The 17,323-nt window shown below is 42.8% G+C and overlaps 2 protein-coding genes across 2 annotated transcripts; one reads left to right on the top strand and one right to left on the bottom strand.

Annotated features, from left to right (window-relative positions):
- Positions 1-674: 674 nt before the first annotated feature.
- ankrd40 (ankyrin repeat domain 40) lies at positions 675-6,222 on the bottom strand. Its single transcript, XM_076086201.1, has 5 exons — positions 5,677-6,222; positions 5,020-5,168; positions 4,176-4,814; positions 3,608-3,789; positions 675-3,334 (listed from the first exon to the last, which is right to left on the bottom strand). The coding sequence occupies exons 1-5, from the start codon at positions 5,808-5,810 to the stop codon at positions 3,191-3,193; spliced, it is 1,248 nt and encodes a 415-aa protein (XP_075942316.1). The 5' UTR covers positions 5,811-6,222; the 3' UTR covers positions 675-3,190.
- A 1,756-nt stretch (positions 6,223-7,978) lies between these two features.
- On the top strand, positions 7,979-14,296 carry luc7l3 (LUC7-like 3 pre-mRNA splicing factor). Its single transcript, XM_076086202.1, has 11 exons — positions 7,979-8,198; positions 8,747-8,816; positions 9,155-9,194; positions 9,281-9,425; positions 9,554-9,628; positions 9,912-10,016; positions 10,253-10,414; positions 10,706-11,067; positions 11,359-11,567; positions 11,740-11,963; positions 13,638-14,296. The coding sequence occupies exons 1-10, from the start codon at positions 8,100-8,102 to the stop codon at positions 11,928-11,930; spliced, it is 1,458 nt and encodes a 485-aa protein (XP_075942317.1). The 5' UTR covers positions 7,979-8,099; the 3' UTR covers positions 11,931-11,963; positions 13,638-14,296.
- Positions 14,297-17,323: the final 3,027 nt, after the last annotated feature.

A 17,323-nucleotide genomic window follows, 5' to 3' on the forward strand; every position in this document is an offset into this window, starting at 1 on the left:
TACTAGTGTTAATAATGGACCTATTAACTGGTAATAATATGAAATGTTAAATTATTGTTGAAAGGAAGTCTATGTATCTGCAGCAAATAATGTGGTTGGATTCTTCATCAGTTATATATTTAAGTAAATAGGCTATTCAGGGTTATTAGAGGTTTATTAGTCAATGTGCAGGTTGGACCTTTATAAAAAGGTGTGCAATTTTCAGTTATTGCTTTTTATTCAAGTGTTCATAATGAAATCTTTAATGGCTTAATGGTTTTCGGTATAAACATAGAACATGGACCAGTATTTAAGCAGCAAGTTTTAAAACATGTTTTATATTCAATTAAATCCAAGCAAAAAAAAAAAAAAGAAGCTATCCTCTTATTATGAATTCAAGTGGTAATACCTATGTGGCTGATGCCAATATGTGCTCTTCTGCTCCCTCTACTGGCTGTTGGTTGAAACATACATCTCAATGAATTATTGGGGAGTTTACCTCAACGTCCGAGCCCACACATGCAGGTACAAACAAAAGGAAGACCTGCAACATAAACCAGACCAAACATGTAACCGCTCCCTTAATTTATAGTGAGCACTAAGATAGATACTCAAGCTCATTACATCAAAGTTACCTCAATTAGTCAGATGGACGTAATGTGAATTTAGAAGACGAGGTCAGAGAGAGAAAGAGGGAAGTAATTCACCATGCTTTATCAAAGAACAGATACAGGTCTCCAGAACCAGAGGAGTGGAACAGTGAAGATCCTTCCTACAAGTGCACAGGACGCACTGTGTATAAAAATATCAGACTCTGAATGCATAGGTTAAGTCAAACTGTATTCTGCGTTTTCTAGAACAATAAGCAACTCAACAAATACAACGTTAGTCATCTGCTTTCCACAGAATCAAAAGGAGATCCTATAAAAACAACCCATTTCAAACATCCTGCTCTCACTCGCCCAGGACACCATATAAGGCCAGGGGGATGTTTTCTCCACACATAGTCCCAAACTCCTGCTTTAAACATGTGGCACAACTTCACTAAATAAAGCATTTAACATAGCTGGGAACAGAACATAAGCACTCGTGGTATAGTCCTTTCTTCTCACAGCGAACCTACTCCAACACATTGCACTTTGCTTCAACAGCAGCGACCCGGGACTTTTGCATCCCATAGCTCTCTCGCTCTACGTTAAGACTTTTTGACACAAACACAACAGGCCTAACCCGGTTAAAAAGAAATAATACAAAATATATCTGAAAAGCATACGAATGCAGTAAGAGCGTCAGGTGTACATTTCGACAGTAAACAGTTACCGCTGGGTAAGGAACCTTCTGATTGTAGGAGATGTGTCGTGGCCGCCTGCTGCAAATAAACGAGCCCCAGCATTGAGAACTTTAAAAGTGTTGATGAAAGCAGCATAAACCATCCCGACACAACATGGCCGTGCCTCTTGACCTGTTAAAACTCTTAATGTACAGTACAAGAATGTTGGTCGGTGCGGTCATCTCGTCAGTCTCCATTTAAGGTCAACAGCAACACTTGTGATTAAGCAACCGAAAAGAAAGAATTTACATTAAAAACGGCTGAAATAAAAAATAAAACAACATTAGCAGAAGACTGGCCTTGATAACCAAACTGAGGCCATGTATGGATATTTGAAAGAAATCTAGTCACTATATAGACAGCCTTAGTTGACACACGGCAACCAAAATAATAATTGGAAATAATCGTCAATAAGAATTTCCGTTAGTGCTGGAAGAACAAGGAAGCGTCACACACACACACACACACACACACACACAGACCGTCATGCCGTCTGCTGAATCTTATTTCTTTCCTCTTCACGTCACGAGTGTCACAAGGCTGCGTTCTCCTCTGAAGCAGTGATAGTTTATGCTGCAGTTAGTATCTTTGCTGGCTAGATTAGTTTTTGGTTTTGATTCTAATTACAGTTAAACAGAATGACAGCAACTGAAATGAACTCTCTCACACACACACACACACACACACACACACACACACACACACACACACACACACACACACACACACACACACACACACACACACACACACACACACACACACACACACACACACACACACACTTTACCAGGAGTCGAGCCTCGCCACTCTAAAGCGCATTGGTCTCGCTCCGTTAGTAGGAATCAATTTAAATCAAACATTCTAAATAAATACTTCACAGTTGACAGTTTTAAGTATTCTGCTGACTCAACCTAACAGGATGCACTGTAGAAAAAAAAAAAAAAAAATGAGTTGCTGCACATTTATCTCCAAGATTTTACATTTTTGTCCGACATGAAAAGAGAACAATTCAAACAAAACAAATTATTTTGCTTCCACAGTGACTGAATGATTTAAACATGGAGGGAAACCAGTACTGCTCCTCACATGTGTCCATCCTCGTGTGGATACAGATGAAAAGCAGACTGTATGTATAGCAGTACTATTAGTCCAAAGACACCTTCGTCTCACCTGGTGAGAGATCACCGCCACCTTAGAATTAGTATGCGATTCCCTCTGCAGGAAAGACACTAAGGTTCATGCCTACAGCATGTATGAAAGTGTGTCTGCCAGCTAGAACATCTGAGAGCACTCTACACGCCAATCTCCTAGAAATTCAAGTTGCCGTGTGCAAGTCCAACTTGTCCTACTCTGAGGACCGGTGATGAACTTAAGTGGCAAGAGTCCTGCAAGTCCTTCCTGTCGTCCTCTGCTCTTCGTCTCATCAGACCAGGTCTTTTCCTCTGTGACCACAGTCTGTACAGGGACGTGTCCCGATGAGGCTGTTACAGAGTCCCCATTCAAGTCCGGTCCGTAAGGAAGACAAGCCAATGCCTCTCTCTGTTGTCCCGCTGGAGCCTTGGCACAAAGTGCAGTGGGGAGGAGAGAAAGAAATAAAGAGAGGAGAAAAGGGGCCCAAATACTTTCGCACATAATCGAGGACACCATGCATCAGTAATCGCTTACAACTGGTTGGGTACACTAAAGCGGCAGGAGGTGCCGGAGGAGGACAATAGCTACTGAACTTGAAATAACAAATCCCCAGTTAGGAAATTGGCGAAACACCAAAGCTGGACAAAGCCGTTACAAGGGACCTGGGCGGGCAACTAGTTATGGTCGCTTGAGGGCAGCTACAGAAGCCCATCCGTAAGCGGGGAGACCTCCGGCTCTGTGGCAGCTCTAGTAGGTGAGGCGGGAGGCCTTCATGTTGTAGCACGGTCTGTCTGTTAGGCCCCCAGTCCCAGAGAACAGGGACAGGCCCTCTGCTTTCTCCAGCACAACCTCAAGCTCCTGAAAGTCCTGCAGCCGAGCTACGTCCTTGTCCTGGACGGGAAAAAAGACAGTTAAATCAATAACAGATTCACCTCCCAATCGTTCATTTTTATAAAGAAACATCACAGAAAGCCCTGTTTGAAACATGTCAGTTTGCTTTTAGGTCATACGTGACAATATTACAATGAAAGCATTTTAATAAGCGAGTGAATTAGATTTTTCTTGTGTTCGCTTAGAATAGAAAGCTCATTTTATTAATTGTACAGCAAGGACAAATGGTTTGCAGCTCATAGGACCGCCACACTCTATTTTCCTTTACCATACCTTTCTCAACATGGTGTTCGGCAGCTTGCGGATCTTCTCCACGTGCTCGGTGCTGATATCCAACTCTCGGCAACAGACCCTAAGGAGGGAGCGATAGGTGAGCTCCTGGCGGTCCAGCTCCACCTCAATGAAGTCGTTCTCCCGAGTGTTGGGGTTCTGGATACGCACCTTCAGCACCAACTCTAGAGAAAAGGACCAGAGTAACGCCTCTTCTTTAACAAAGATGTTTAATAAGATGATGGACGCAGCCAGAAGGTGAGAGTCGCTGTGGAAGATAGCTTTTGCTCGTGAGCCTGTGGGAACATCCACTAACAACCATTTCTGGTACACACAAAGAGATTGTTGTCAGCTCTGTGCTCTTATTTATTAAGGTTTTTTTTACTCTAATGAGCACAAAGCTTGAAGGAGTGTTTAGTTGTTTTGCCTTTCTGTTTGTGAACAACATGTAAAGTGTTAATTACCGTCATTTAGAGGTGCTGGTTGGCGTAGAGCCAGGCTAACAGCTGTTTCCCCCGTGCCTCGAGTATGAAGCAAAGCTCGTCACCATAACACAATACAACTCTCTCACCTTGCACGTTGACGGGGAAGGTGCTGGTGAAGAAGAAAGGCTGGAAGGCCGCCATGGGCCCACCAGCCTGGCCGTAGCTCAGCTGCTGCGGGATGGACTGCTGCCTGCTCATGGTTGGGTTAGCGTTGGCCACCGGGGCCTGGACCTGGCTCCCGCTGCTGCTGGCCAAGCTGGGGCTGGGCGAGGCCAACGGCGGCGAGCACACGGTGCCGTTGTGTGCCACCGCATGCGGGTAGTCGGCATGGTTGGCAAGGTGCGGCTCGACCGACAGGTCCATGGGCACCGTGCGGTTAACGGCAGCGTGGTGGTGGGACGAGGCCGGGCTGGGCGACACGCCATTTTGCTCAGTCACGGGGATGAGATCCCCGTGGGCTGGGCTGTGGGCGGTGGGGTTTGGGGGAGATGTGGGGCCGTCAGAGAACAGGCTCTGGGATTGGTGAGGCTCGTGAGTCGGGGAGAGGGAGGGTGAATCGCTGTGCATGTCCTCCGCGTCTTCTCCAGAACCATTCTGTGTAAGGTGCCGTGCCAGGATGATCTCGGACTTATCCATCTTGGAATACATGAAGGCCGGGTTAGACAGGTAGTTGGGGATGATCGGCAACTCAGGCTCCTTGACTTCAGGCACGTCCTCCACCTCAACTGCAGTAATAAAGTGCATCAAAAAAAAAAAAAAATAGGATTATATTTTGTTTGTGTCAAAACCATGAACAGATGTGCACTTATACCCTCAACACCTTAAGTTATAATCTCTGCATTACATCAACAGATAAATCACACGCAAGTAACAACAAATGACGCAAGAATGATGTGACAGAAACAAGTGGGTAAGAAATGTGTAGCTCACCTCCTAAAAGCCGTTTGATCTCTGGTTTGGATGTAAGTTGCGAGGCCAACTCATCCTTAGCCGTGAGGATTTCTTTGTCTGCTCCATAACTGAGTAAGTAGGACACTATGTGCTTGTGGTTCCTCTTGCATGCCCAGTGCAGGCAGGTCCTGGTGAGATTATCGGAGAGGGGACAAAGTTTAGTGAACCAAAACACCCATATGCTGATAAAATGACTTTATATATATATATATATATATATATATATATATATATATATATATATATATATATATATATATATATATATATATATATATATATATATATATATATATATATATTTCATCGTCTAACTTCACAGTGACTGCTGATTTACTTGACTAGATTAATGGCACTTTATATTACAAACCATCCCCAAAATACTAGGTAGTAGAGAGTGTATTACTGTTTGAATATTCAAGTTAAAAAGTTGCATGTCAAGCTAACTAAGCCGTGCTCTGTCTAATAAGATAACACTGCTTAGCTGTAATCCCTGCAACAACGCACTTGGCTGCACTGAACTTTTCAATAAGCGTCAAAATAACTTGATTATTAACAGATCTGTGCAGCAAACCAACACCTGTCATCTTTAGTTTAACGTGGTGAAGACATCGTGTACTCGTCCCAAACACTCACCAGCCGTTTATTTCGTTCTGCGAGTTCACATTTACTCCACTCTCCACCAATGTCCGCACTTCGTCGATGTCCCCGATGGCAGACGCCTCTCTCAGCCGCTCCTGTAATTCTTTATCCAACGAAGTGGTGGACATTTTGACACAGGCAACTAGCGCTGCGAGACCATAGGATACACGACAGCCGGTCGGATTAAGTTGTCAAGTGCAGTCGGCCGACGATTCTTCCCACCGATGGCACACACGTCCACTAGAGATACACTTGCCAGCTAGCATTAGCTACCCCGGCTAACCTTACCTACTGGCTTAGCTTAGCGAGGTGCTAGCAGTCTTTGGTGCTAGCTTGTGGCTGCAAATCGCTTCGGCTAATGCGACATCGTGTTGGATCTTTGGCGTTTACACTGCAGGTTCCGCCCTTTCGCCATTTATCTCTGTTGTTGAATCTCGTTTCAGTGCCACTGCCAACACTCAGTGCACTCATTCAATGTATCAGCGGTATCAGAGCTCCGTCATTGGGATGCAGAAAACATCACCGCCTCATCGGGGGACATCTTTAGATGTAACAACAGTGGGCACACATGTTTGTTCCCCTCTGAATATTTTCAGTTATCTGACACTTAACTTCATGTAAAAAATATATGTGACATTATCCAGTCCCTAGTCTTTGTCGGTGAGTAAATTAACTTTAAATAATAGGTGAAATCACTGTCAATACCACACACTTGTTATCGGTAACCATGCAACCAGTGGGTGACAACAACATTTCCGCTCCAGAACACATACAATATGTTTTTCTCAATACTGAATGTACGTAAAGGACACGGGATGATAATACATATCTTTATTATTACCATAGACGAATGTGGAGTTGTGTACTCTAGTTTTTTGATAGTTTAAATTGCTTCAGTTTTTCAGTTTATTTTGAAAGTAATCACCGGAAGTGGTAGTTTGTTTGTAGCACTGGTCTCCAAAAAGGAAAATGATACACTGTTAAAACTGTAAAACAGTTAATTGATTATAACCTAAACTTATGGTTTTATTTGTATTAATGATAAAGATTGAACTTGTATTACCAGTTACTAGTCCATTATTTCAATATTGTGTTGCATGTCCTAAATATGACCACTAGAGGGCAGTGAACACACTCTGCTGTAAACATAACTGTCACTTCAGCTTCATAGACACAATATGATCAATATGATCAAACATAACTCTGAATACCTTTAAAGAACCGTTATACCTGTATTATGCCCACTGATGAATATGGATGTTTAGTGACTGTAACTGTGACGACTACCGAACAATTCATAACTTTTATTTAAGTACATTTTTTGAATGTTTAAATTGCTCACCCTAGAGTGTTTACTAACCTCTTGTGGTCACAATGAGGGACTGCAAAACATGGAATTCATCATGCTAGCGTCAATAGAGAAATTATGACATACTAATACTTCTGGTAAATAATTTCAAAATACAGACACCAAACTGACACAATCAGATTTCAATAAACATAAACTCATTTTAATTATTTTACAGTGTCCACAGTTAAAAACACAAACTCCATATTCCTCAGTAGAAATACTACAGATGTACTTACTGATTATCTTTACACTTTGTTTACTCAGTACAAGGTGCACCATAAAAAGCCTTCAAAGTATATATATTGAGGTTTCAGTGCCATCCAGTGGTCAGAGTGAATAAATGCACCACATTAAATTCGTCAAATCAGCTTCTGCGCACACTCGATAGCTTACTACACTACACATTGAATATATTTAAAGTACTGTCTCCAAACTAAGGCATACAAAGCAGGTGAAAGAAATGGTCATGGAGTGATCATATTACTTATAAAATACAATCAGGTGGGCTCGTGAAGCTAGCACTAGTGCTGTTCCACACTGTGACCACTGGAGGGCGTTACCGCCATTAAGTACAAGGCGGTTTGAGAGTATTAGAACATCGACTGCCCTCTAGTGGACACGGCGTGGAACTGCAATATATTAATTCGTCAAGTTAGCCTCAATGCAGACTTAACGGCATACCACTACTTCCTGTGAACACTTTCAAAATACAGCAATTGGGTCATTTCGTAAAATCGGTGCCTTTTTAATTTTGAAAATAGTAACTACAATCATCCATTTTTTGCAATGCTTTGGACAAAGGAGTTTAAAGTGACAAGAAACTGTATCAAGCCATCCATTACCTACACTCCGGAGCAGAAGGTAGCGGCAATGCACCAATACGCTTGATGCCAACTACTGTAAAACCAGAAGAAGAAGAAGAAGAACGGAGATGACGTTGAGCGGCTCTTTATGGGTAGAACCATAAACGGGCGGCGTTGTTACAGCATCTGCCATTTTGATTAGAAATAACTACTTCAGTAGATATCGTAGTACTTTAAATTAAGACTACACTCTTGTAGGCAAAATGCTTTCAGCAGCCCAGCTACTCGATGAGTTAATGGGCCGAGATAGAAATTTGGCCCCTGACGAGAAGCGATGCAACGTGCGATGGGACGACGAGACCGTAAGTTAGCATTCTAGCTAACGTTAGCCTAGCCAATTTGATAAGCTATCAAACAGTTAAGCTAGCAAAGATGTATTTTTATAGTATGTGGGAGTTGGATCTGTCAACAGTCCGGATCTCAATGATAACGCACGAAATTGGTTGCGTTAGCTGGCAGAGTGTCATCTAGGCACGCGCGCTAGTACACGAAATTGGTTGCGTTAGCTGGCAGAGTGTCATCTAGGCACGCGCGCTAGTACATTTAGCACTAGTGTTAGCTAATGCTAATAGCATTTTATTGGCTTACAATGCGGCTTGAAACGTTGTGGATTCCATTGGGTTACCCTGTTGTTAGCTTCGAGTAAGAGTTAATGTTTAACTAATCACTGATAACACGAGTCACGGGTAAGAACGAGGTAGTGTTAAATCCACTTAAGCAATGACTTGTGAGGCTGATTTGTTCCCCTTTTAGCATAGAAAAGCTATGGCCTGAACTGATGTAATAACTCTGTCGTTAGAAGAGGGTCGGTAGTAACGTCGGTATTGCGTTGCTCTGTCTTCTCTTACAGAAAGTATGTCGGTACTACCTGTGTGGCTTCTGCCCAGCGGAGCTATTCACAAACACCCGCTCTGACTTAGGTAAGTTAAGAACATGTAGATATAAATGTTTTAAAGGAGTACTTCAACCTTAAAATTACCCGTTGTATATATATATTTAATCCTACTCGCCACGTAATAATTAGAATTTTGAAAGAATACTTTGTTTTTCTAGCAAAACTACAACAAAATACACGTTTACAAACTCTCACACAACTGGAATAATTTCAACTGGCAAACACATGCATTTTCGGCAAAATCATACCATTTAAAACACGTCTGTCATTTTAATAAGGGTGAAGTATTCCTTTTAATACAGCAATAGTTTAAAAGTCTTCCATATTAGAAGATAATTACCTTTTTTTGCGATTCTTTTCCAGGCCCTTGTGAGAAAATCCACGATGAGAATCTTAGAATAACGTAAGTTCTGATTGTGCTTTCAAACGTAACTTTTGTGCGCCTTGATATTTCCACACGATAACCTGCTTCTGCCCCGCTGTGTCCAGCTATGAGAAAAGCTCTCGCTTCATGAAGGAGGGCTATGAGCGCGACTTCCTGCGCTATCTGCAGTCGCTCCTGGCAGAGGTGGAGCGGAGGATTCGCAGAGGGCACGCCCGGCTTGCACTTTCCCAGGCCCAGCAGAACGCAGGGGTTTGTGCTCTTTGATTATCACTTTATTGTTTTTTTTTTTAAGAATACATCTTTTTTTTTTTGTCATCCAACAGTGACATGGCCCGTGTGTTTTACCTGAGAGACATTGTATTTATCTCTTCCTTCAGGGTCCTGGTCCATCAGGAAAGAATGAGGAGAAGGGCCAGGTTCTAACGGAGAAGATCGAAGACCTGGTGATGCAGGTTTGTGAAGAATATGATCAAATAAGTGACGGATGTTTTTAGTATTGATTAGTGCATATTAGCCATAGTAATTTGTGAAGGAACCAGGATGCACTGTAAGGTGAATATCGGTCATATAACCTTTCCCAGATTTATTAAAGCTGGAATACATCATCTCTTGTCTCTACGAAACCTTGTTTGAAACGATCTTATAATTGACGCCATAGAAATGTATTTGTCAGTGTTATGGCACTGGGTTGTGTGTGTGTAGTGGCTGACTGGTCTCTGTTTTGCTTTTGCTCAGATTGAGGAGCTGGGGTCGGAGGGCAGAGTGGAGGAGGCCCAGGGAATGATGAAGCTGGTGGAGCAGCTGAAGGAGGAGAGGGAGCTGCTCAGCTCCACCCCCTCGGTGAGTCGGTTAACTCCACAGATGCTGCTCAGGATTATATGCACTGCTCGTGTAATATTACCATTGTTCTGGTAGAAATTTTCAAAGTCAAACTAAGCTTGGCCTGACAATGATTCCATCATCAATCATCCTTGGTATCAAACCTGTGCTCATTAGACAAGCAGTTGTGCTCCTAGGCTGAACTATAATGCTTATTCGATTTGTTTTATGATATAATGTTTGTACCTTTTATCCAGACCATCGAGAGCTTTGCAGCCCAGGAGAAACAGATGGAGGTGTGTGAGGTGTGTGGGGCGTTTCTCATTGTGGGTGACGCACAGTCCCGAGTGGATGACCATCTGATGGGCAAGCAACACATGGGCTATGCCAAGATCAAATCCACCGTGGAGGAGCTCAAGGTAACAGGATTACATGCAGCAGAAGTTATTGGGTCCCTGTTACACTAGAAGAAGAGCATGAATGCTCAAATGCATGAAGTCAAATATGTGAATCATGTGTTTATCAAAACCACAATGTGTTGTACAGAGTATTAACAGTGTTACAAGACATTGCTATATATTTTTTGTGTCCTACTTTTTGAAAGTGAATGTTTTCCTGGAGGTTATTCCACTTCAACTGTTTTTGGCTGTGCCTCTGGTGTAAAATGTACTGATCAACTGGTCATAATTAACTCGCTTATTTACCTTCAGGAGAAACTACGTCGTCGCTCAGAGGAACCCCAAGATGAAAGCCCAGCGCTCAAGAAGGACCGAGAAGACCGCGAGCGTGAGAGGGAGGAACGGGAGAAAAAGCGCAAAGAGGAGGAAGAGAAGGAGAAGGAGCGCGAGAAGGAGCGTGAAAAGGAGAAGGAGCGAGAGAAGGAGCGCGAACGGGAGAGGGACAGAGAGCGGGACCGAGATAGAGACCGGGAGAGGGACCGGAGGACTCGCCGAAGCGCCTCGAACAGCCGCCACTCCAGTCGAGCATCCGACCGGAAAAGGAGCCGATCCCGAGATCGCCGGCGGTCCAGAAGCAGAGACAAAGACAGGGAACGGGAGCGCAAACGCAGCAGGTATGGACGACTCCCTGTACCACATTAACCGACATAGTCCTGGTGGTCTAATAACAGCAACATGTGACCATAAGAGTAAACATTACAGTTTGACTTGGATGGTGTTATTTAGAACATTCTCCCATGTATTGATGTGACTCCTCCACTGGTTATTGAACATACTACAAAACAAATATGTGCACCATAACTTTGTGTGCCGTTGCATAAGGAGAAATGATTAAACGGCAGTTTTTTGTTTTTTTATATACGTTTTAATTGTTTCCTTAATAACTTATTTCCCTGTTTTTATAGGAGCCGAGACAGAGACCGGGAGAGGAGGCGCAGCCGCGAGCGCGTTGACAGAAAGCGTCGCTCCCGCAGTCGTGACCGGAAGAGGTCGCGTAGCTCTGAGCGCAAACCTCACCGCCATCGCAGCCGCAGCAAGGACAAGGACAAGGACAAGGACAAGGACCGGGAGGAGAAGAGAGACCGGGACAGAGAGCGGTCATCGAAAGACAAAGGTGAGGACTCGGACATAGCTTTCGTTATTACATGTAAAATGACTCTCTTGGCCTCGAGTGTGTGCAGATTTCAAATAGACAGCACATGCTGTTGTATAAAAACTTAACTGTACACAGCAAAAGGTTACCTTTTTGATAGGTGCGTGTATATAAATATCCGATGTTTTCCCAGACCGTAAGGTGACGGAGGAGAGGAGCAGCTCTAAGAAAGAGAAGCACTCCAGCGGCGATGCAGCTGCCATCAAGGCTTCGTCAGAAGCGGAACCGATGGAGACGGAGGCGGCCGCCTCCGCCTCTGCCTCCCCTCGGCTTAACGGCCAACAAGAGCTCCTCCATTCTGAAGGTGACACTCAGTCCAATTAAAACTGATCTGATAGGACCTCAGATCAGGCTCAGGTAAGTGAGTCCTCCTCCTCGCTCCCCCCTGGCTCTCAACCCAACCCCTCCACCCTCCCAAGCCCCCCATCTCCCCTCCCTCCCCCCTCTCCTTCCTGTTTACGTTCAGTTCAATGCCTATGATTTTGTCTTATGTACTATGTGCATATATATCTTTATCCTGTTTTTGAATAGTGCATCATAAGTATGCACTGAAGATGAAGGACTAGGCCCGATGAGTGAGACGAAGGTAGAAAGCAATCACAGAAACCCAAGAGGGAAAGGCCAGAGTAGCCCTGAGCAAACAGGCCGGAGGTACCCCTCGTTTTGTATCGCTGTCTCATACTTCTAGATGTTTGTCTTTGTGGACAAAATGGCAGAAAACATATTAACCCGTCCAATCAAAGTCCTGCCTGTATTGACCTGTTTGTTTCTTTTTCTTTTGTTTATTTTTAAGTAGGAAAATTAAGTAATTTTGATTTACTGAGAGATTGCACTCACTATAGGAAGAAACTTCAGCCACTGTGTGTTTACATGTTGTGTGTGTGTATGTGTATATATATATATATATATATATATATATATATATATATATATATATATATATATATATATATATATATATATATATATACACATACATATATATGTATATAAACATGGAGATGTCCCCCGCTCACATGTAAACACACAGATATACTTTCAGCTGTAGTCAAAGGTGTATGTGGAAGAACAAGCCATTTTTTGCCGTAACCATAACTCGCATATAATGGGTTTGTTGTCCAGCTTCCTGTGCCTGATGATGCCATGCAGTGTGTGTTTGGGGGGGTGTCATAGCAACGGGGGCCTTACGTAACTAACTAACTGGAGGGTAGGGTTTATCAAATGAATTGCAGCTGACTTCCATACCTCACACAGCGTTGGTGTTGTGAGCGAGACCACATGAGAAAAGGGCAAATTAAAAATCATGGATACTCTGACTGTCAAACTGTGCAGGTACTCACCCCAGGTACTCCTTTCTCTACCCACATCCATTTCTGAATGCTGTTGCCTGTCAGAAAAAAAACAAAAAACAATTCTGTACTTCTCCACAACATGAACTTGGAAGCTTGAATGTGTATATCTTTTTATTATTGTGGTTCTTTTGTAACTTTCAGATATGTTTGGGGGGGGAAAGGTCATTTTCTAGAAATGTCAGTGGCACACAGACGGCCTGCTTGATGTACTTATGCAAAATGCTAAAGTTGTCACTTAAGTGTAGATTTCCCCATACAAAGTGTTCAGGACTTAAGCTTTGTTAGGATGTTTTTAACGTCATTGAATCTGCTTAAAAATATGTCCCGTGCACTTTAGCATTGGCGTAAAGAATCTCAAACAGGTTTGTCTCTGTTTTTAAAACATTAGGGTCTAAGGTGGTGATGGATGGATTTATCAGATACTACAGATAAAGAAACTGACAAATAATTACAATATGTTCTGGCCAAATTACATTTGTGCATTATTATTATTATTATTATTATTATATGTTTATGATCTACTCTTTCCTCTGTGGCTAAATTGAGGGCTATATTTCCCCAGTAGTTCTTATGTAGATGCTATTGTTGCTCCAGTAGCAGCAGTTGTTGCTCGTTGCTACAAGTACTTGTTGTGGGACCTTTGCTGACATTGCATTTTGTGAACATTTTTGCTCAACAGGGGAAGCTGGGCGATCTGGCGGAGGAAGAAGTAGAAGAGCGTGGCCGACCTCGTCCTGATTCTGACACTTCGCTGCTTAAAAACAAGGTGAACCACAAATGTGTAGTGGCTTATTTAAAAACATACGACCATACATGTGTAAACGAGGAGAGGGGGGGGGGGAGAAAATACAATGATTTTCATGTTCCGTCACCGGTCTGTCTTCGGGCTGATGAGGGTAGTTGTGGTTCATCTGATGTATTACTTGGTCTAGATGTCAACCAGGCGTCACTTTGAATACCAAACTTAGAGAAGTTCATTCTGGGTTTTTGTGTTATTTTGAAGATCTTTACACATCCTCCTTGTTTGTTGACATTTAGTGAAAATGAAATAAAAAGAAGAAAGAAAAAAAAAACAGTGCTTGTGGTTTGTTTTGGTTTGTCAGGTTCCACTTCACTCCCTGACCTTTTTTTTTTTTTTTTTTAAGTCGGCTGAAAGCGTTTGTACAATGTTAGTCTCTTTTCTCCTCACGTAGAGCTCACATTGATTGCTCTTGTCCCCTTACTGTAAAATATACTGATTTCATTTTGATCAAAAAGATTTTCAAAGACTGACGATTCGTTTAATTTTGCTCTGCTTTTAATGTCCATGCTGTCTCGATGAATAAACAGTAAATATTTGTCAATGTTGTCGTGTTTCTTTTCCCTCCATTGTTACTGTCTACTACAACACAAATGTCAACGCATGTTATATCTACGTAAGTGAGACTTCAGCACGGTTTGCTGTCTGAAGTTCCTCCTGTACTTTGGTCTTTCCATATAAGGCTAATGTGCAATAGTTATAACACTAAAAGATCTAAGATGTTTGCATAGAAGCAGGTTACCAGGAACACTTTACTGAGGCAGAGCTAGACGTCTACAAGTGAAGACTTGTCTCTTGTGTGCCGGTGTGATTTAGGCAAACATTACAGCATAACATGACATTCACATAGTTCTAGAGGTAGATGACATATCTTTTTATTACTAGTGTTAAAGAGAGAAGCAATTGCTTTGCTTAATATATTTATTTTTCTAGACACAAAGCGTAATGATCAGCATGCTATTAGTTTGAGAAGAAAATAAATCTAACTGCAGCATGTCTTCAAATTATACTGAATTAATATACAAGCACACAGTCATTTGGGGTTTTTGTTGATACATTTTTTGAAGTGCCTGTTCAGTTTTAGATGTGCATTTAATGAGATGATTGTTATGCTTTCGAGTAAAAAAAAAAAAGCAGTATTTTTCCAGACAGCGACCTGTTTATGAGCTACAAAAGCACCCTGTAGAGTTGATTGATGTTGCTGAACTGGTAAGTCTGGATATCCACTGAGTTCACCCCTCCGGCTCGTTTCTTATTCCTCTCTTGTAATTGACTGAGAGCGCTGCAGAAGTCTCCTGTTCCTGCCAACCTATAAGCAAGACATGGTGAAATGTATCCTGGCTGAAAGCCACCTGCCTTCATTACATTTGTATTAATCAGCAATTGCAGCTTCTTGCTCATTAATGCTCGACACTCAAGTGTGATGTCTTGCTGAAAAAGTCAAAGGATGCCATTGAGCTTCAAAACAGGTCTATTTCAAAATATGTGTAATTTCTTAACCTCGACATACTTGGTATCTAAAAATGGTAACGTCGCGGCAAATCATGTCCCGGCAGAATCAAACGCTGACTAGCATCATCTTGTGCCAGCGGACTGTCGGGTACATTACGTTCAGCTCTTCATCTCACAAAAATAAGTTGTTTCTCACCCCGACACCGCCCACACACCAGGCCTGATGTTCCTCTTTTTTACTGACCTTTCCAAACCAGGTGCCTGTGGAGAAAGCAGTAGGAGTTTGTTCGGGTTCTTCATCCGAGTGTAATTAATAGCTACTGTAATTCACAACCCTAATTCTGCAGATTCACCACTGACTGAAATAGACTTCATAACTCGGTGTTATGAGCGGTCAAGATGGTGTGACAGATTAATAACCAATCAATCTACAGCAGTTTGTTTCTATTGTCACGTGACCAGTTTACAGTAGTAGCAGATTGAGTTTATTAAACCAATACTGACTCAGCCATGTCCAAAGATCCTTCTCAGGTTAACAGTGTGATTATGGAGTTTAAGATTACACAGTAATTGCATGATTTGGGCTCTTCGTAGTCTGCTTCTTGTCCTTTGGCAACATGTTTGTTTTGCCCCATTGTTCCCATTGCCAGTGGGGAGATACCAGTTTTATGAAGTCTCAATAGAGTTCAATTAGTGTAAATAAATAGCTTTGGGTGTTGTAGTCCACAAGCAAATGATCCACCGGTTACACATAACCGTGTGTGATTGTGCAGGTGGACCGGCTCAGCTGTGATCTCTCTCTCTCTCTCTCTCTCTCTCTCTCTCTCTCTCTCTCTCTCTCTCTCTCTCTCTCTCTCTCTCTCTCTCTCTCTCTCTCTCTCTCTCTCTCTCTCTCTCTCTCTCTCTCTCTCTCTCTCTCTCTCTCTCTCTCTCTCTCTCTCTCTCCGCCGTCCTCCGCCGCCCTCTCCTCCCTTCCTGTCTCAGAACACCAAAGAAGCAGGTGGGCTTCAGATGGTCTGTTAACTTCTGGGACTGGAGCAGATATATATGGAACAATGACCCATGGAGGGGAGGCCCTGGTCTGAGAGCCAGACGCAGCGCTCATTTGGGGAGATGGATTGGCTTCAGGCAAAAGCAGATATGCATGCAAGCTGGATTCATGAGGCAGGTTGGATGGATGAAATGACTTTTGGTTTTCTGCTCTCTATCATATGAGGATTGTGCTTCATAATGCTCAATCTTGCTTTAGGTATTTAGCACAGAATCGGCCCATTGCATTACTGAACAGCAGGTGGCAGTATGCATCTAAGTTTCAAGGAAAGATCAAACAACAAAGTCCACAGAAGTGGTGCAGATACAGTATTTCTTGAGACATATTGTGCCTATTAATGTATGCTCACTCACACACACACACACACACACACACACACACACACACACACACACGAGCAGGTAGGAACCCTGAGAATAATAAGTCATGTTAAACAGAGTCACACTCAGGCAACATTAACATCCCATTTTCTCTGCATCACACAATCTGTTCGTCATTAGGGAAGCAGTATTTCCCCAGGGTGAGAGTTGCAGCGAGAGGAAAAACAGAGGGAAGACACAACAGGAAGATAGTGAGCTGAAATGGCAGCGGGGAATGAAAGAGTGATAGAGCAGGAAACAAGGGGCGCGATGGAGGGAGTGGGCCTGATGTGACGCTGAGCAACCGGGGTGAAAAAAAAAAGGATAATGGAGATGGATCGTCTTCTCTTCTCTCTACTTTTGCTCTTTTTTTCCATGTAGACACACAGTCAATCTCTAGTGAAGGTCGAGAGGGAGAGCAGCATGTCGATTATGCAGTAGAGTAGGCAATTCATCAGGGCCGTCGGTGTGCTGTCTCATTAATGATCTAAACTCCAACACACACTCACAGCTTATGTCAGCTGTCAGTCATGTTCTGACGGGGGATTGAATCCCCCTCAAGGCATCCGTCATTTGTGCTGAGCTCGTAACTATATTGCATTACTCTTTGCACAGCGGTACCACTGATATTCTATCTTAGAGCGGTTTTCTTTATATAATTGCAGGTGATGTAGTGATACTGTCCTCACAGGCAGAATGTGTGC

The sequence above is a fragment of the Anarhichas minor genome, unplaced genomic scaffold (assembly GCF_050575085.1).
Source record: "Anarhichas minor isolate MPS153535 unplaced genomic scaffold, ASM5057508v1 ptg000007l, whole genome shotgun sequence".
Classification (NCBI taxonomy): Eukaryota; Metazoa; Chordata; class Actinopteri; order Perciformes; family Anarhichadidae; genus Anarhichas; species Anarhichas minor.